Source organism: Uncinocarpus reesii, genomic scaffold, assembly GCF_000003515.1.
Source record: "Uncinocarpus reesii 1704 scaffold_2 genomic scaffold, whole genome shotgun sequence".
NCBI classification, from domain to species: Eukaryota; Fungi; Ascomycota; class Eurotiomycetes; order Onygenales; family Onygenaceae; genus Uncinocarpus; species Uncinocarpus reesii.
Window position 1 is genome coordinate 1,035,188 of NW_003052499.1, and position 19,463 is coordinate 1,054,650.

At 49.2% G+C, this 19,463-nt stretch overlaps 7 protein-coding genes across 7 annotated transcripts in view; 5 read left to right on the forward strand and 2 right to left on the reverse strand.

Annotated features, from left to right (window-relative positions):
• UREG_03331 (serine palmitoyltransferase 2) overlaps positions 1-301 on the forward strand; it is a gene marked incomplete at both ends in the record, with an annotated part of 2,096 nt that extends 1,795 nt beyond the window's left edge. The window contains one exon of the mRNA XM_002543768.1: positions 122-301. Within this exon, the coding sequence (XP_002543814.1) occupies positions 122-301 (180 nt within the window). The remainder of the gene's footprint in view (positions 1-121) is intronic.
• A 3,532-nt stretch (positions 302-3,833) lies between these two features.
• Positions 3,834-4,548, forward strand: UREG_03332 (uncharacterized protein; the record flags this gene model as incomplete). The annotated part of the gene is made up of 3 exons (XM_002543769.1): positions 3,834-3,887; positions 3,944-4,040; positions 4,370-4,548. The coding sequence occupies 3 exons, from the start codon at positions 3,834-3,836 to the stop codon at positions 4,546-4,548; spliced, it is 330 nt and encodes a 109-aa protein (XP_002543815.1).
• Positions 4,549-4,643: 95 nt separating this feature from the next.
• On the forward strand, positions 4,644-5,045 carry UREG_03333 (uncharacterized protein; the record flags this gene model as incomplete). The annotated part of the gene is made up of 1 exon (XM_002543770.1): positions 4,644-5,045. The coding sequence occupies one exon, from the start codon at positions 4,644-4,646 to the stop codon at positions 5,043-5,045; it is 402 nt and encodes a 133-aa protein (XP_002543816.1).
• Positions 5,046-6,549: 1,504 nt separating this feature from the next.
• UREG_03334 (uncharacterized protein) lies at positions 6,550-7,869 on the reverse strand (the record flags this gene model as incomplete). Its single annotated transcript, XM_002543771.1, has 1 exon — positions 6,550-7,869. The coding sequence occupies one exon, from the start codon at positions 7,867-7,869 to the stop codon at positions 6,550-6,552; it is 1,320 nt and encodes a 439-aa protein (XP_002543817.1).
• A 1,963-nt stretch (positions 7,870-9,832) lies between these two features.
• UREG_03335 (uncharacterized protein) lies at positions 9,833-12,380 on the reverse strand (the record flags this gene model as incomplete). Its single annotated transcript, XM_002543772.1, has 6 exons — positions 9,833-10,864; positions 10,921-11,075; positions 11,126-11,519; positions 11,713-11,846; positions 11,917-12,288; positions 12,353-12,380. The coding sequence occupies 6 exons, from the start codon at positions 12,378-12,380 to the stop codon at positions 9,833-9,835; spliced, it is 2,115 nt and encodes a 704-aa protein (XP_002543818.1).
• Positions 12,381-13,513: 1,133 nt separating this feature from the next.
• UREG_03336 (uncharacterized protein) lies at positions 13,514-15,403 on the forward strand (the record flags this gene model as incomplete). The annotated part of the gene is made up of 1 exon (XM_002543773.1): positions 13,514-15,403. The coding sequence occupies one exon, from the start codon at positions 13,514-13,516 to the stop codon at positions 15,401-15,403; it is 1,890 nt and encodes a 629-aa protein (XP_002543819.1).
• Positions 15,404-17,064: 1,661 nt separating this feature from the next.
• Positions 17,065-19,105, forward strand: UREG_03337 (uncharacterized protein; the record flags this gene model as incomplete). The annotated part of the gene is made up of 6 exons (XM_002543774.1): positions 17,065-17,416; positions 17,482-17,820; positions 17,886-18,176; positions 18,225-18,678; positions 18,779-18,921; positions 19,032-19,105. 6 exons carry the CDS (start codon positions 17,065-17,067, stop codon positions 19,103-19,105), a joined length of 1,653 nt encoding a protein of 550 aa, XP_002543820.1.
• Between the last annotated feature and the right edge of the window lie 358 nt (positions 19,106-19,463).

The window sequence follows — 19,463 nt, forward strand, 5'->3', positions numbered from 1 at the left end:
TTCATACCCCGCCACACCCCTGGTCTCGTCTCGAGCCCGGTTCTGTGTCTCTGCCGCACATACCAAAGACGACCTCGATCGCTTGTTATCCGCGTGTGACGAGATTGGAAACGTGCTACAGCTCAAATTCTCAAGTGGTGTCGCTGGTGGTGCTCTACCTCCGCCGGATGGAGTAAGCGCAGAGATGGAGAATGATTGGTATCGTCAGCAAAGTGCCAATGGCCAGATCATTCCTCCACGCTGGCGTTATGAAGACGTGATTCGTCGCGGGGTTCAAGATGTCAAGCGACCCCTGAGATAAACTGGAAATACTATCGGCTATCCGCTCCGAAGGAGGTTGATCAGTGCGGGCCATCGTCATACCCTCCAAGGTTTCTAGTAGTAGGCACTTTCTTTCGGCTTGGGGTGTTACATCCTTTCTGTCGCGGGCCATTTGTAGCAAAAGGGAAATTTTTCTTTGAATTATCTGGCATTTGCGGCGTACGCTCGTTCTCGCTTTGTCGGCGTTGTTGATTCGGGGGGCGGAGAGGTTCACGAAGTTGGGCTGGGAGGGTGAAGTATGGTGCCGCCAGTTTTTTCAATTTTTGTTTTACCTTTGTTTCTCCTTCTTCGGTGATGTTTCTAATTGAAACTCGCCTCTGGGGCCCTCTGACAAGTCAATTGTCTCGGAAGTCGGCTAGTGCTGCAGGGAATGTTCGAGCAGGGAGCATGCATCGGCTTGCCGCTTCCGGTACCGTCTTCGGCTGTCTGGCTGGTTTCGTTGCCGGAAGACCGCGTAAGATCCGCCGCATGCGGAGAGACCCTTGGAAGTCTTCTTGGATTATTTCTGGGGGATTCCTACCTGCGTTGCACACGTCCGTGTGGCATGCCGCCCTTTATTTTTGCTTCTTTTCTTGATGTCTCAGTCCAGGGCCTTTTTCAAGGCTCAGGGGCAAGAGCACGGATTTGTACATTCACGAGAGAATGAAAAGAAAACCTAATGCCTTTTAATGGACAACTCGGTACTTCTGTTTTGGCTTCCTTTTCTTGGATTGATGTTTTACTTTTACACTACGATGTCATTAGATAAATGTCTGCGAATGGACATGGCTGTAACTAACTAATAATGCATAACTATCTAATATACCAGTGAGGAATTAGGTCGTGTTCTTTTTTTAAGAACCCAGATATGGCTTTTCTTTCGTCTAATAGCCATTGGCATGGTACGTTGCTTTGTCTCATGCGGTTACTGGACTGGACTAAGGCAAGAGACAGGCGCTATCTGCATAATTGCGATGCAGCTGCGCGGCTGCCGTCCGCTTTCGCAGCATCTACGTTTGGCGTTCTGACAGAGCAATGCGAGAATCGTTTGGCAAGACATCTCAATGCACGCTGACTGTTGCTGCTGAGACCATTATCCTCAGCCGAGGAACAAAAAAGAAAAGGAGTAGAGACGGGGAAGCGCTTTGTCTTTTTTGCTTTCCCCGTCCCCTTATTAATCCATGGCTATCTACATTCGGAGAACGCATATCCACTGCTTGTCTTTTCGGAGTTGACGAAAACCTCACAGGATTAATTTCCTTCGGACACATACACGCATAATGCCCCGTTTTTCTCTTCGTTGTCTCCCTTCTTGTGACACGCGCATATGTGCTGGAAAGGTGATTCAGACACCCGTCCTTTCTCCCTCGCTTCGTCAAAGGGAAAAGGTCAGCACCGGTGATTTTGGCCCTCGTCAGTCCGGCCCGTTGGTAGTATATTAGGGCCCTGAAATCCCGCAAGAGTTGACTTTTCCCCTCCTCATCAGCATTCGCAACCTTGGCCATTTTATAGGGATTGGTAACGAAGTTGACATATTATATATACTGCCAGAATCTCTGTGTCATTCTCTCTTTTCAAAAACTGCCGTCCCACACCATATACATTTTTTGTGCTATTGTTGTTTTATCTGTCACTTTTCTCACTCTTCTCCTCAAGCCGTTTTGCGTTGGCTGGCCTATATATCTCTGTCGATTTCGGATTCTGTTGTCTGTGGCCCTTTGGGAATTCTGTGGCAACATTGCTCACAGACATACTAGCTCCGTGAACTATATCCTTTTGAGCAAAGGCCCAAAGGGCATATTTTTGCATTAGGTGCCTTCTTGCGACTGTGAATACGCCATCGCTTTATTGCTGTGAGGTGTGGTCAGAGTTCTGTTCCATCAACTTACTCGTCCAATAAGTGCATAGCCGTTGATGAATGTTGTTTAATTCTCAACTAGTAAGTTAAGCTCGTCCTAGCTCTATTTGAGTGTAACTAACATGTTATACTAGCGAAGGTCTTCGGTTTTGGTTGAATTTTCGCATCGCAATTCGTGTTATTGGGATATATCCAGCTCAGTGCCTCTCCTGGTCCTGACTGCTGGGGACGCTCGGCTGCGATCGTGAAGATCACTGCTCTGGAGCATCCGCCTTGAAGGCAATCCAGTACTATAATAAACTCGATTGTTTTGTTGCTAGGCCTGCGTGCCTTCGGAACATGCTATAGTTAGCTGGCCTGGCAACCTTACGGAGGTGACATCACTTATTCTCGACATATATACGAGGCTTCTGCTTGGATGCCAGTTCCCCCTGTTACAATGTGCCATCAGCTTATTCGACATTGCGCCTGTGGGCATATCGAGTCTGGCGGTTTCTATCCCTGTCAACGAAAAAGCAACAAGCGTGGAAATTGCCAGCGGGTGCGGCAGATTCCTGTCGAGTGGGGATTGTGTTACATATGTCGACGGAGTCGATGACCGGTCTGACATAAATATATATACGGAGCACTCGAGCCGCATTTGAGAGAAGATATATTGGACCGTTTGGCTTGCTCCCGAGTGACCAAAATTTCAGAGAACGCCGAGTGACGCCAAAAGGGAGGCTTCAGGCCACGTTCCGTCTTGCTTGTGATCAATGTCTTCGTGCTCGATTCATCCTCAGCTACATTTGGAGCCAGATTGCGATGGGTCTTATTCTCGTGGATGAAATGACACTCCCAGCAAAACACCGCCTCGCACCAAACGCTATATTATGAAATGAGCAAGTACTCACAGATCACTTATATACGATGCCACAGAATACACGATATCCAACCCTTATCCAAATTTGGAGACGGATGAGTGACAGAGTCAAACAGCGATGCATATACCAGCATTGGTGAGGTATGTGTCGTTTGTGTGTCCAAGGGCCACTTACCTTTGATCGACGAAATTCCTGGAGATTGCACACAAATTCCGTCTGGAGACCATCGATTCACGCTCGTGTCCCATTGCTCTCAGTGATGCTTTATGGAGTGGAAAACGATATCATGTACTATAATACTTCGCGTGACTCCTTTACTATGGCTTCAACAAGGGTTGTGGCCGGCGCTGGTCATGGGGAATTTTCAGATAAGTTTTCCATTTGGTGAACGCATCGATACAAATCGAAAAGCCATTGCTCGCGAGGGTGGTTAACAAGGCTATTTCTCTCATTTGGCCGACACAAGCGACATCGCATGGCGGTTTGGTTGTTACCTTTACCCGGAATCAATTCAGCTGCAAGCTCTACAAGCCCGGCCCACGTTGTTAGCTCAGTGATTATCAAGACGACAGCAATCTTACCAGCATCTGGCTTGGGCAGTTGGTGGCAGCAGTCTTAATTTCGGCCACTCAATCGGTATAAAAGGCGGTCCAGCTCGACAACTTTGATATCAAGTTCCACCGACCGCCTGGGGATATGTATTATATACAGTACAAGCCGAAATTATTGGAGCTCTCGAACGAAAGGTGTCGGCGGGATTCGAGGATTAATAGTTCCTTCTTTTTCAGTGGAGTCGGCATTTTGTTGCCGTCATGCATCCACCGTGCCTATGGGATAGGATGTCGATACTGGACATCGTCTTGACGGTATATTAGAGCTATTTTTCGCGGACGTCTCCCACGAACTTAAAAGCTGCCGTTAGGTGTCGCTTCGGCTCTATATGTCCTCGATAGTCCTATCGTGTGGGCCATTATATCTCCCCGGGGCCGAAATCCGCGTGATTCCGCTGTATATACTCCGTACGTACATGCCATGGTTTGCTCGACAGCCGACTCGTCAAGTTCCGTCGTATTTCCTTGACGCTGCACCACCGCAAGAAAGTTGGAGGCCGTTGAATTAGCATTTTTGTCTCAATCATCGCATGATTCTGTGATCCTCCTCCTGGAACCATTTTACTATTCGATGCGAGTTAGTTTTACACGGAGCTTCGAATGTTTGTCGACAGTCAAGTACTCTTGAGGGAATAGGTCGCATCTCGGACACCCTAACAACAAAGACGAAATAGACAAGTCCTAGCATGATCAGTGAGATTTTGTTTGGGCCTGACCACAATGCTACTGTTAACTAGCTATTTCAAAGAGTTTGAAATCCAGCCTTCTTGGTGCAACAGGAGATAAACGGAACGCTTCCGGCACCCCCAAGCGGTCTCATCCACCGAAAGTTGCGGGGGTTTCCCTCATATACGTCAATTTCCAGGATTCGCTTGTTCTCTCATCTCCGAGCATCGACGCGGAGTGCCGATTGTGAATTTGCCCTGTTGTTATTGACAATAATGCTTCATTCTTTACTGATGTCCCTTCTGAGTTGACTCAGATGCGAATTGAGAAAGTGGTATATGTAAAATGGAGAACTCAAAGATATTCACTATCTGGTGGTCAGCAACAGAGACTGCTCAGTCGATTGAAGAGAAGAAAAATCACAGCTCAAATCAAGCTGTCAAGAACTGCCACTCAGATTTCTGGGTTCAATATGATCAAGCAGCTGAGATTTCAAGTAATAATCCAGTAATGATTTGCAAGAATTGTTGGGTGGTCCTCGCAGGTATACATAACCATCCCATTCCGCATGGCAGAGGAATTGCAAAGGGCGAAGAGTTGAGCACTGTGGATTCAATGGCGGGATACCGACTTTTCTATGACTTCCCTCCGATATTTTTTGGACCGACCTTGATTATCGGCAAACCATACGTTGGCAACAAATCCCTAGAAAGGGGAGGTGGTGGACTAAACATATGCTTTGTCTGATACAATTGCATCTTCAAACTCCTTGAAACCCTACACAATATGCCTGAAGGCTAGAGTGCGGTGGCTGTTGGTAGTCAATGTTTCACGAGTGTTCAATCAGCAATCCGCTCCATACCTCTATGAGGTTCAAAACTGCATCTCGATCAACAGCTTTTGACAGATTCACCACAGCAGATATTACCAGCAATCCGACAGTCATCTCTAGCTTGACATCAAGAGTCTTCTTCTTGACACTATTTCTGCTATTCTACTTCAGCTAAACCTTTCCTTAGGTGTGCCATCTTCTTGTCAATGTGCGTCAAATGGGCAGCTTCAATCAAAAACAACACAAGGCGTTTGAACAGCTCTCCACAGCTTTTGACGAATTTGATTTTTTTCCAGAGTCCATCAGAGACAGATAAGACCCACTGGCTGATTTACACCCTACTCCTGTTTGTTGTGGCCAGCATTCAGATCAAGGCGGTTCAAGGCAGATCGGGTCCCATCGTTTTATCCTCTCCCGTTTTTGGCATGCGTTGACCTCACGTCCTACATCCAAAGATTTACAAAACCTACACAGACCGCTGGCGCAGAAAGCCGCTGAGATATGTCCTGCGCTTCTGCACTCAGATATTGGTCAAGTTGGTCAGAAAAACACACGATATTTTCCATTACTTCGGGTTCTGCAACTATCGCTACTAGGCCGTGGTTCTTGATATGTTATCCATTCCCCTCTTGTTCATGTTGGTATGTGCCAGAGTTTCTTGTTGCAGATGATATTTGTCGGCCTCTCCTCAGACAGAATGGTTTTATATATTTATCTTAGAAATTGACAAAAAATGAGAAGAAAAAGTAAAACTTTTATAAAGACAAGGCTTGTTAAAGAAGGCCAACTTCCAAGTACATAGTAGACTGGGAATCTTCAGAGATTGCATTGTTGACGATGGAGCAACATATGTAGCTCGCCGAATCTGCAGTACGCATCTAAAATATTTACACAGACGAGATAAATTCTATCAGGCACTTGGTTTCAATAGGCCTACACCTTGGCGGCATGATGAACACTCTGGCACTCAGTATGTAAATATCGCCGAAAAGTTAAATACGAAAAATCAGCATGCATCCAATAATAAAAAGCAAGAGGGCGAGATTCAGCAGGCTATATCTAGATATATATGGGGGTATGTATCATTTGTATGTGCCATGAAAATCAAAAGGCAAAAGGGGTTTGGAACAGTCAAACTCCACCGAAACGCTAGAATATCGCCAAAGGGGGAACAAAGGGGTCATTCATCATTGAGAATTGGAGGTATCAAAAGCAACAAGCGGGTCTGTACCATAGACGGCTCAAAAAGAAAAATAAAAGTTCGCAAAACAGGCAAAACATAAATGACCGTGAGGACGGACCGAAATCTAACGGATCTGACCGTGCACCTGCTGTCTATAAGGTGTTGAAACCCCGTCGGAAAAAAGGGGAAAGACGACCAAGGGGTATAATACTAGGAAAAGAGAAGAAAAATTTCGCTCAAACACCACCATATCTATCGCTCCCACGCGCCGCTAATAACGCTTGATTCTCCGCTGCCACGACAGCCGTAACAGCAGAAAGATCTCTCTCCGGGGACATCGAAGGGATCCAGCCCCTCATCCAACCGGTAACTTTCTTCCATTTACTCCGTCCTCTGCCTTCGTCCGGGACCTTGACAACCAGCTCATCATGCTTCTCCGAGTACATCAAGAACTGCACGCCCACCGTGGCATCGAGGAGCAGAACACCCGCAGCCCCAAGCCAAAACGGAACAGCGCGTCCAATCCACTCCCAGCGATCGTTGCCCTCTGGGCCGGCCCATCCCCCGCCACCATAGGGTGGGAAGTCGTACCAGCCGTTCGGATTGGTGAGGAGGGAAGTTGAATAGAAGGAGTTTCCGCAGAAGGCGGCGAAGAAGAGGAGAGGTGAAAGTCCGGCGGTGCTTTTGCGACGGTGGTTTTTGAATATTTGGGGGAGACGGGAGCAGAGGTACATGATAGTGGAAGTCCAGGATGCGATGCGGCCGGCGATTACCTTGGCGTCAGTGCCCGGTGGGGAGGGAGTGATGGGTCTAGCGTGCGGCTCTGGTATCGAGGCAGCGTTGGAGAGAACGACACAGAGCATGGTGATCGTTAAAAGGGTGCGGGGCGATGCGAGCGGTATCTGGCTACTACCACTGCCTCCGGTACGCTGAATACTCCGACTCGAAGAACCCCGTTTCTCGTTCGCATACGATAGGGAGTTGCCTCGCAGCGTATCTAAGCTCTGGGCAGTCTCCGCTGGGCCAAACTTGGCGGCAATTGGCGACGCAGCGGAGGACGCGGCCATCTGGCAGCACGAGCTGGTTTCCGAGGGCAACGCGCTTTCCCATGTCCCTTCACCACCATCATCCCCACGAGCTCTTATGTAGCCAAACCGCGAGAACTGCCATCCTTTTATGTATGTGTACCAGTAGTATTGGAAGACAAGGATGATGTCGACCATCACATAGTAGCCAGCAATGGTAACCTGCCACCCGGCCTGGTTTGTCAAAACGGATCCTACTAAATTACCAGTGTCGCCCAAGCACCACTCGACAAGAAACCAGACCGATAGTCCCGCCGTCGATTGTATCTTGTAGTTTTTGTATATTTGAGGGATCTGGGCGAACAGCCAGGAGACGATACTCAAGGTGCCCAACGTCGAGGAAAGTAACGCAAGCGGTGTGGGGAGACATATGCGGAGGAAGGATGATATGGTGGCTAACAAAGGCGACGTAGGTTCGCAGTGCTCAGGCAGCGCAGTTATCGATGGGTACGAAACCCATGATGAAGGCATTCTCTGGCTCTCTCAATCGAACGTTCGTGGTCTGGCAATAATGGCTTCACTATCGTCCCATAGGTAAAATGGATAAAAGGCGAAGAGTCAATACTGAGATTAATTTTCAACGGTCGTTATAATCAAATATGATAATCGAAGGTCGTGATGTTGTCAGACGACAAAGTCAGGCCCACAGGAATGGCAGCTGTTGAGTGGTTAATGGGGAGCTCAACGTTTTTAAGGCCCGAAATGGCTGACGAACGACGTCTAAAACGAGAGGTTTAGGGCGCGGGGTTGGATAGGCCAGGAATCCCAGAGGCCGTGGTATGTACTGTGGAATTCCCGTCTGATCTGAAATGGAGCGGGTGCTCTGTGAAGCGTCTGACGTGGTCGTATTCACTAATCAGGGTTGCATGCTGGGTTGTAGGATGCTCCGCAGGGTCGGTCGATAATGAAAGAATTCTTCCAGACAATGCGGGGAAGGGTAGAAGGGAGAGCAGAAGGGCCTCAAACGCGGAGAAGGACAGTCTGAGCCCTTCTGGTCCAGCAGGTTGTCCTGGAGAGCGAGTCACCGAGTCACTCGACGTCAGGCAATTAAGGTTTAAAGTTATCACGCGGCACCCAATTAGAGTTAAGTTTAAACCTAATCGGCATTAGCGTTTAAGCTTAGATAATGACAAGATCGCTGACTCAGCAGTGCCTGCCCAGCCGTATTTTTGAGGCAGCACCAGGTCCAACAGCGCCTTTGAAACCGGACTGCATCTTGTTTGTTCTGGTGGCTAGCTGGAAACATTGCACAGACAACGACAACTCGCAAAAGAGGAGAGCTGAGACCATAATACCATCTTGACTTGCAGGACACGGCACAATTCAATGCACGTTCGCAGGGAGGCCGCCCCCGAGGAGAATCAAGGCCCTCTGCTAATAAGAGGGCTTTTGAATTTAAACGAAGATCGCGGGGCCATGAGCACGGATATGAAAGGTACATGCGCGATACCTTGATCCGAAACGGGTTGTACCACCATGGTCTGTGCGACAGGAGCGCTCAAAACCCCCGATCAGGGCCCCAGCCTGCCATATGGAAGACCGGAATTAAATCGCCGCGAGCCGGGAAAATGCCCTTCAGGTTCTCGCGATACATTCACATGTTATGCCCCAGCTTTTGAGAGAGCGGCTTCACTAGCGCTACATGTCATCTCGGTCACCGTGCGCCCCATCATTGTAGCCCGTAGTCGTGGCCATCGAAGCATAACTCTATGATGGACCGTACGCTCGAATCGAGACAATACTATCTCAATTCACAAGGTTCTCTGCATTGGTGGAACACGAGCACGGTCATCTGAGAGTAACGCGAGCCGACAACTTGGAACCAGCTTTTACGCGTAACGTCTGCAAAGTATATCTGTATCTATGTGTGGGTAGTTGAGTATGATTAAAAACTGGAAATAAAAGAAGGGAAATGACAACACGAAGAAACTGCGGGCCATGACAGTGCATGTCAAGACGGTATGAACAGAAGGGGTAGCAGAAGAAGATATGCAAGAAGATACTGGAAAGGAGGATAAAAGAATATTCAGTGATAAAAGGACACAAGAAAGTATGTACATACATACAGGTACGTAACGGGACGGCATGTCGAATGAAAGGGTACGATGAAAAGAGCGAGAAAGCGCTATGAAAAGATAAAAAGATGTATAAAGTTACCTCGCATCCAAAACTTCTTATATGTAAAGAGAAAGCCATGCCACAGGATAATTGGAGGACTTGAAAAGATGTGGAAAAAGCTCAAATGCTCAAAAGACGGGCTCCACCATATTGAATTATGTGTTTCATAATCATACTGCAAATATCAAAGATAACCACTGGCAGAGGCCGAATTTCTTTAATTGGGCGACACACCGACAGCGACGATGGACTTTTATGGAAAGTTGTTTCGCCGCCGCTTTTCATGTGTCTTACTATTTGCGAAGCACCGGACGACTTACCGTACTGCAACAGCAGATTTTCGGGCTAGCCATCCGTTCAGCATTTCATCAAGACGATTCGACATGTCATTTAGAGATTTGCTCTCGTCTTTGAACAGGCCTCCTACAATCGGGTGGTCCGGCCCTGCAGGCGGGACATTCGACATATCGTGGACGATTATCAGTAAATCTCGAATCTCGCTACCATCGTCCAAGTAGGCCCTGAGGCCAGCGTCGTTCCATTCCGGGCTCTGCGGTGGTGACGACACAGCGTTGGCGGGTGTGGTGTTTTCGGTTTTAGGTTGCTGGACATCAAGAATATCGGAAGAGGGTTGAGATAGGGAATGAGGAGAAACAGAAGTCTCGTCGGGAGATAGTACTCGCGCCGATGCCACTGGCGGGCTTTCGACAGGTTGCATGTCCAGGGAAGGCTTTCGAATTTCAGGTTCAGAATGTAATTCCGCAGCCCTACTTTCTTCCATGACAGGAGAAAGGGTGGGAGTAGGGATGTCTATAGGCTTATCGGCGATATCGGTAGAGGGAGCCGAAGTATTCTGAACACTGGATGCAGCAGTTGGTGAGGCAGCGGAGTTCGAAACGGAGTCCGTTGGGATGGGTGGACTTTGTTTTATCTCGGGAACCCGAGCACGGATGGTAAGAGGAATAACGTCTTCATTCAAATCTGGTGCAACGGCCCTTACAGAAGGTGTAACGTTATTTTTACTGGGTGAAGTAGAATCAGGCGTTTGTGGAAATGCTACCGCGGGTTGCTTTTGGAGTTTGGCGGCGGGTCGCGTAGATACCGCCTGCAGCTTAGGAGCACGAGTCTCCTCTTTCAACGATTCAACCGACATTTTACGCTCCGTTGACGAGCGAGCGGACTCTTCCGACACCTTTTCGTGCTCTTCTCCATCGTCGTCTGGAGCCTTGCTCTTTTTATCTTTCCTCTTAAATAAACCACTGAGCATTCCAGATTTCTTTTCCTTGCGCTTCTTATCATCTTTGTTTCGGTCACCAGTTAGTGCTTCGAAGCTTCCGCGGCCCCTCATCTGTAGCCACACATCAGCGGCATGCCCGATATCTCTCAACAGTAAATTAGGCTTACCTCTTTAGACTCGGTTACTTGGCTGGTTTCATTAGCGTCATCGCGGAGCAGATTTGGAGTGAGTGATATCTTCTTAGTTTCGACCATATCGTCCTTGAAGAAGGAGTCTGTATTTCTGAATACGCCATTCCTCGACCTCCCATGTCTAAAGTCCTCTAGGAGGGATGTCAGAATCATATACGCCTGTAAAGTGGATTCAACTGACCTTGCTGGCTGGCCGGCTCCTCTACTTCTCGAATCGACTCCGACGGCAGCTTTACGGGCTCCTCATCTTGGGCTTTGGCAGGTTCCTTGTCAGTTAGTGGCTTAGGGCGTAGTGGCTCAACCGTCATGTTGCTGTTTTTAGATCCTGCCTGCGTGTCCCGGTTTGAGGAACGCTCCGCGTCATCTCCTTCCGCTTGCCCTTCCCCTTCCTCTTCCTCCTCTTCCTCGAAAAACGGATCATCAATATCCTCTTCCTCAGTAGAATAATCGATATCTGACGCCTCAAAATAAGTCGGTGAAGCAAACGTCACCGTCTTTGCATTTCGTCGGCGCATAGCCTTCTTTAACGGGTTTTTCGACTTTTCAGCATTATCACCAAGCATGGTGGCCGATAGCTAATTCTCAATTAGTAAAGTTTAAGCGAAACAGGATTACGCGAGTATACATCAATGTTTCGATGCTTGTTCAAGCGAGCAAGTCTTTCTGTGGGTGTTTCAATATGTTCGGCGGGGAGATACCCTATGCAATCTGAGTAAGGTCGGAGCATCAAAGGGAGGAGAATATTATACCTATACTGCCGTCTTTTACCACCCGAACTAGCCACCAGTAGCTATTGCTGTCATCCAAAAGGACCATCGTATCGCCTTTAGTCGCATTGGCTTGACCCTCTACGGTTGCAAAGAACGTATGCAGAGCATAAACAAATTCGAAGTCGATATCCTCTACTCCCAATCAGCGATTTTCTCCGACTAGAGGTAAAGCATTTTGCTAATGGAGAAGCCATGTACCCACCATCGTCTATAGAGGGTGAACTCGAGATTTTATCCAGCATATCATCGTCAAGTTGGTCATCGATATCACCGTCCGCAGCATCTCCTTCCATGTGATGCTCGTAATCCCCCATGCGGTCATTTTGCAATCCATTGACATGGTCTGGCTTGTTGTGACCGTCATAGGCGTAGTCTTCATCGATCCCGCGATCATCTTTGTGGAAGTCCGGAGAAAGAGGGCCTCGTGATATCTCATCCAGCATGTCCCGCTCCGCAATCCGCAGGGCCTGATCCTGATGCTGGGCGTGCCCATGTCGGTTGCGTGTGCCGTTTGTGGAGGGTCGAGAATGGTCCTTGGCCGACGGAGAAAGGGGGTCTTGCAAATCAATCGTATCTAATAAGCAGCAAAGGATCAGCCTCCGCGGGGTGGCACGAGTACAGCGGGAGTCAATCTTCACCGGCTCGGATCATCTGAGGTCGAGTCATCGTGCCTCGCCAAAGTGGCCGGAGCCGAGCAGCTGGGGATAAGCGGCGGTTGGAAAAAAAGCGAGAGTGACAGATTCGTCATTGAGAGCCTGCGGTGTCGGGCAAAAACGCTTGCCAAGGGGTTCGTCAAGCACGGTAGGGAGAGTCTGAACGGGACAAATATCTCAATAAGTACGCAGATCCGCTCCGGAGCGGGGATTCTTCAGGGAGAAACGAAAAGAGCGTGGGCAGGAGTTGGAGCGAACAAACGATATGTACTAGTGGAAAATAACGAAAGCTGCCCGCCCATCAGGTGGCTGGCCCATCATCCGCGATTCTGTGCAGGGCAGAAAGGAGATCGGGGCAGAACCGCAGCAAGCGCCAGACGTGAAGTTGAATCCGGGGGCCAAACAACATTTCCCGGTTTAGACTTTCAGGAGGTTCGACTGCTAGCGGGCCCAATTGGGTTTAGCGCATATAACGGGCAGCCAAGACGCTATATTTAAGCTCTGACAGGCGCTAGTCCCAGCCAGGCCTAGCGGGTATGCCAAGAGATCCGCGCGGCTCTAATCTTGAATAAGCCGCGCTAGGGTAAGGGCTGGTGGGGCACGTGATAGATATGACACCATTCCCTTAGATAACCAATTGCCAGGGAGGGCCGGATTGGGTTTAGCGGGCCCAAGATAAGGCATTTTCGTGGCGATTCCGGAAAGACCCGACTATCTCGCCCTCCTTCGCGACTTGGAAGGAGCTGCAGCGTGCCAGTTCAGGGATTCGTGCTGCTTGTTTCCCTGCTCTCTTTGGTTCTTCTTCTTCTTCTTCTGTCCTGCTTCTCTTCATCTTCTTCATCTTCTGTTCAACTCCCACCCTTCGACTGTCATTTCATCATCGTCTTGCCTCCCTGATATCTAGACTTTCATGATAGCAAACCCTATCCACGACTGAGTTTCTCCCCCGCAGCCGGTCCATTTGTCTCTGCTTCCCTTGGGACATCCTTCATGAGAGAGCTTCCTCTGCCGTCAAACAAGAAGCCATCTCCCTGAGCATCGTTTTATCGAGCTGGGCTAGGCTACTCTCAGAGGCTCGACACTGCTCTCTGCATCACAGCTGAGATCCACCTTCTTCGCTTTGCCATCCCCGTCTGCTCTGGGGGGATGGCTGATACGGAGATCGTTCCATTTGAAAACCAGACAATAGACACGCCTTATCCCGACTCACCCATTCCGGTGCATGAAGAAAACAATTTTGCCTATGATGGAGGAAGGAAACTAGCCGCCCAGAACGTGCTGGCGCCCGAGTCCAGCAAGCCCCAGCAAAGGAGCGAGGCTTGGGAAGAAAACAATCCGACTCCTCCAATTACCGTCCCCTATTCAGAAGAACACCCTGATCATGAAGAGTTCGCAGACGATTCGTGCTATGCGCATCCATCGCCCCTGGGAGAGTTTTCTCGAAAGAGACGCCCGTCCATCAGCTTCAACCCTGAAGTCACTCTTGATTGTGGAACTCATCTTGCCTTGGATGAGCCCCTAAGAAACCTGCGGCTGGAAGAGCAGGCGATTGTGGAATCTCCATGCAGTGGCGATAGTGGTGAATCCGGAGAAGATCAAACGGAGAGCCATCACGATTACCATGGGGCCAGGCCGTTATTTCCTCGAGGTTTCTCTCAGCAAGAGTATCTGTCCCCGGGTTCGGATAATTTCTCTGTTGACACAGAGTTGCCTCGTGCTTCCTCTTTGACATCGCTGTCCACCGCTTCTCCAATCACTGATGAATTGCGAACGCCGCCGGACGGCCGACGAGATGTTTTTCTGCCCACCCTGCCCTCGTCCCCTCTTTATCAGCCACATTCCTTGGATGGTGCAGAAGGCTGGTTTGGACGACATGGCCTCGATGGCAAACCGCGAAGCTACTCTGGTAGGAACGGTAGCCTCAGGCTGCGTCATGGCTCCCGCAGATCGACAAACTCAGGAGGCAAATCCCCTGCAAGTGCATTCTTATCGATGTTCGGCCGCGAAGCATCCGCCCCAAAGCCGGATGACGAGGGACAACTGGTGGGAACCGATTACGTGCTTGGCAAAACTATTGGATATGGAGGGTTCAGCACCGTCAAAGAGGCTTTCAAAGTGAAAGACGATGGCAAGACAGAACGTTTCGCGGTGAAGATCGTGAAGAAGAATCTTGCCGGACAATCTGAAAGACAAAATGAACAATTCCAAGCTGAATTCGACCACGAAGTACGAGTCTGGAGGTACCTAAATCACTTCAACGTCCTCCCACTCGATGCAGTCTACGAAACTGATTACGCTACCTTTTGTTTCACCAGAATGACCAATGGCGGAACATTGTTTGACCTGGTCAAAAGACATCACCGTGAGGGCCTGCGGATGGATCAAGCGAAGCATTACGCCTATCAGCTGGCATCAGCAATAAGATATTTGCATGAAGATGCCCGTGTGGTCCACCGGGATGTCAAGCTTGAGAACTGCCTCCTTCAATTCGAAGACCCCAACGACAAGGAAGCTCTTGGCAAGCTGTATCTCTGTGACTTTGGCATGTCCGAGTGGATGATGACAGACAACGGTGCCAATGCCCCCGCTCCCTATGACGATGCTGCTGATCGACCACCGCCAAAAAAGTTTGGGCCGTCAAACATGAGTACGAGCATTGCAGGAGGTGTTGCAGGCAGCCTTGAATACGCCGCACCCGAATTGATCCATTCTAAGGAAGGTGTCCTAGAGCCAGCAGTGGACATGTGGGCTTTTGGAGTCATAGTTTTCGCTCTTGTGGTGGGCTCTCGACCCTTTGACCACATTTTCCAACCCAAGGCGCAAGCAAACATTGTCAATGGTCGATGGGACCGGCGTGCTGTATTCAAGGGTGAAACCGATTTGGGGCAACGACGCGATGCGCTAGCTTTGATACAGGGTTGCCTTGAATTGGACCCTATCAAACGCTGGACAATCGCAGATGTCTTGGAATGCCGGTGGTTTGACGACTGCGTTGGGAAAATTGAAGAGCATATCCATCCCCAATGGAAATACTAAACATGGCTTTGGTTTTTCTATACCGATCCTCTTTCTTTTATTTTTCAAACGACTTTTATGAGAGAACGGAACCTTTCAAGGCGTTTGAGCTTGATTTGATGTTTGTTGGCAGTCGCGGGAATCCGGCAGTTTCATTGATACCCTACTCATCTTATATGGCTTTCCGGTTTCGTCGGTTCTTTCATACCTCTCCCAAATTACAATTATTCACTTGTCTCATTTCGGGTTGTTTACGGATTGAGTTTACGAAGTTCAAACTGTCCTCCTCTTCCTTGTCCTCGTTCAGCGTTCTTGCGTGAATGGAATCCTAGGCGCATTTGGTGTTTTAAGTACTTTCCTACGCTGGTTGATGTCAATTCGGGCAGGGTCTACATGTTTTCCGCTCAGCTTCAATGTGCGATATTATCCTTTTTCCTCAAAACTTTCATCTCGGTGGGTTTGGTTGTTTGGCTGACGTCCCCTTTCCTGCTTTCACGGTTATGAGTTTATAATTAGCAGTATCTCTTTGTCTGCGGTGGCTTGCTCTTTTGCTTTGCATCTATTTGCTAATTCTTATCCTGATTTTTCCGTACTGTCTATTGCGCTGTCGAGTCAACTTCTATGCATGGTGCACTGGCGTTTTGCTCTCGTTTCTATACTTCCGGATTCGTGCATGTCGAGCATCTTATGGGGCTTGGTGGGTTGACAACCTTGATATCCAACGACTCTGTACGAGTATGGAGGTGTTCCTCGATTGGCGGCGGGCTCTTGTTACTTTAATACAGATATAAATGATATAACCATAATCAGTCAGTGATCATCCTTTTTGATGTTTTGGTAGATACATTTCAAGTCTTGTCCACGTTTTCAGCACTCTCATCTACTGGCAAACTGGAGGAAGATATCAAGGCCTTGATGCCACCTAGTTGGGCGAACCGCCTCTTGATATCTGCATGTACCCGAGAATCTCCAAATAAAAGGCCAACCGCGCCTAGAGAGCCTCCAAAGAGATGTCTACCTATATTCAAATCAATATCGAAATCAACATAGCAATACTGAACATTCTCGCACCCCCACTATGAGAAACTGCTTTTATTGAGTCACAGTCATTATCCAACCAGCTAACTACAGAAGTGTCAGAGCGGCAAGTTCGCCACCAAGCCGTCGAATGCGGTCATGCAGCCTGGTTGATGTCATTGTCCAGGGCGAGAGACCGAGGATGCTTGTAGTTGGAAGAGAAGGAAGAGACCAAGGCGGTGATGATCACCACCAGAGAAAGCTGAGATTTTAAGATGAGAGATTTTAAGAACATGCAGACTTTTGCCTGAAAAACTCTGCCCTCAAGCACTCCACTGCCAGCGCTGAGTTTTCCGGTGAGATAGAGCTCTGCGATCCACGGACACGCCCGGCAGCAGAGTTTCAGAGTTCTCGCCTGTGATCCAAGAATAGCGCAAAACCGCATCTGCATCGGAGTCATCCGCTCGCATTCCTGGCTTTGTTGCTCACCACTCATTTTTTGTTGTTTCGCGCAATTGAGATTTTTTTTCCCCTTCTCTTTCTCTCTCTTTAGCTCACTTGTCCACAATTGCCTTGTTCCTGTCTCTGCGCCCGGATTAGTTTGGGGTGAGGATATACAGCATCTTGCTCACAGCACAAGCTCATCCCCAGGGAGCACAACACATATGGTCAATTCAAAGCTGCTGGCCCGGCCAGCTCTGCGACTGTCAGCTGCAGCCTCTCGCCGACCTCTGTCCGCCCTTTCACAGCATCAATTCACCCGCCTAACGCGTCCTATCCTCTCGTCAGCTATTGCCCAGGCCGTTCCCCGACGCACCTATGCACAGGCTGCTGCTCCCGCCTCGTCTCCTGCTCCCGCACCAAAGAAGAGATTTAGATTGTTCAGATGGTTCTACAGGCTAATACTACTGTCATTGCTGGGAGGAGTGGGCACGCTGGGATACAGCATCTATTCTCTGCGTCATCCCGCAGAGCAGTTCGTCCCGGACCCGGAGAAGAAGACATTGGTCATCCTGGGTATGCTATCCATGTCCCTTGACCACAATTTGGCACCCAGGCCCCTAACCTCGACATTTGCATAGGCACCGGATGGGGCTCCGTCTCACTCCTCAAGAAGCTCGACACCGAAAACTACAATGTCGTCGTCATCTCCCCGCGCAATTTCTTCCTCTTCACCCCTCTTCTGCCATCATGCACCACCGGCTTGATTGAGCACCGCTCGATCATGGAGCCCGTCCGCAACATCCTTCGACACAAGGCCGCGACTGTCAAGTACTACGAAGCCAAAGCCACCAAGATTGACTATGAGAGGAGAGTGGTGCAGATTAGCGACGAATCAGAGATCCAAGGCGAAACTTCCAAGACTGAAGTGCCATTCGACATGCTTGTCGTGGGAGTCGGTGCGGCCAATGCGACGTTCGGTAAGCGAATTCCGCTGATTCAGGGCGATTGGGCCTGTACAGGTAACTAATTTCTGGATGACCAGGTATCCCCGGAGTTGAAGAACACTCGTGCTTCTTGAAAGAAGTTGGCGATGCGCAAAAGATCCGAAAGCGAATCATGGACTGCGTTGAGACCGCCATCTTTAAGGATCAGACCCCGGAGGAGGTCAAACGCCTTCTTCACATGGTAGTGGTTGGCGGAGGTCCAACCGGTGTTGAGTTCGCGGGCGAACTTCAAGATTTTTTCAACGAGGACCTCAAGAAATGGGTTCCTGATATCAAGGATAACTTCCACGTCACTCTAGTTGAGGCTTTGCCGAATGTACAGCTGCCATGTTTGACCCTTGAAGCCATTGACACAGCAGGCTAATTTGCATCTACAGGTTCTCCCCATGTTCTCCAAGCAGCTCATCGACTACACCGAATCTACTTTCAAAGAAGAAGCCCATTACGATCCGCACCAAGACCATGGTCAAGAATGTTACAGAGAAATACATTGAAGCCGAAATTTCGAACCCCGATGGCACCAAGGAAATTGAAAAGATTCCCCTACGGCCTCCTTGTCTGGGCCACCGGTAACGCTGTTCGCCCCGTTGTCAAGGACCTCATAAGCCAGATCCCCGCCCAGAAGAATTCCCGCCGTGGCCTCGCCGTCAACGAATATCTCGTCGTCAACGGAACCGAAAACATCTGGGGCGTTGGCGATTGCGCCATCACCAACTATGCCCCAACCGCACAGGTCGCCAGTCAAGAAGGCGCATTCCTAGCCAGGCTCTTCAACACCATGGCCAAAACCGAAGCCATCGAGAAAGACCTAAAGAAACTTTCCATCGCGCAGTACGAAGCCAAAGACGACGAGAAACGCAACCAGATCCTTGATGAGATCCGCGCATTGCAGAAACAGCTCCGACGAACCAAGCAGATTGGCCCGTTCCAGTACTCCCACCAGGGCAGTCTGGCGTACATCGGGCAAGGAACGCGCCGTTGCGGATATCAGCTGGCTCAGCGGGAACATTGCTAGCGGTGGAACTCTGACGTATCTCTTCTGGCGTAGCGCCTATCTGAGCATGTGCTTCAGCAGTAAGTTGACTTCCGCCCTTGCCCGCGTCCGCCACAGCCCTTCTTCTTCCGTGTTTTCCCGATATCGGTATGTTTCTGAGCTCTGACTAACAACGAACCTCCTGGTTTAGCGCGTAATCGTGTTCTAGTCGCATTCGACTGGATCAAAGCTAAACTCTTTGGCCGCGATGTCTCTCGCGAGTAAAAAACGATGCCTCGTTGGCCGTGTACAGTCTATACGAAAACGCAGCCGTTGTTCACTCCCATGCCTAATCGCGGCGCAAGCCCAAGTCAATTCAACAACATACATGTCTTAATAGCCCTGCTTTTTCATTGTCTTTTCCTTTTACTGATCCTTCCGCCTCGGGCCTCAATTTTGCTTGCAATTGAAAAAGTCCTTCTTTCGTTTTATAGAACTATGACCCAGATGTTTTCTTTTCTTTCATTATCCGTTTAATACTTCAAGCTAGCGCTGCGCCTGTTTTATTTGTACTGTAACCTATCATATAGAATGGCTCCTTTCACTTCTTGCTATGTTTTTGCTCAGTTCATAGAAGGATTGT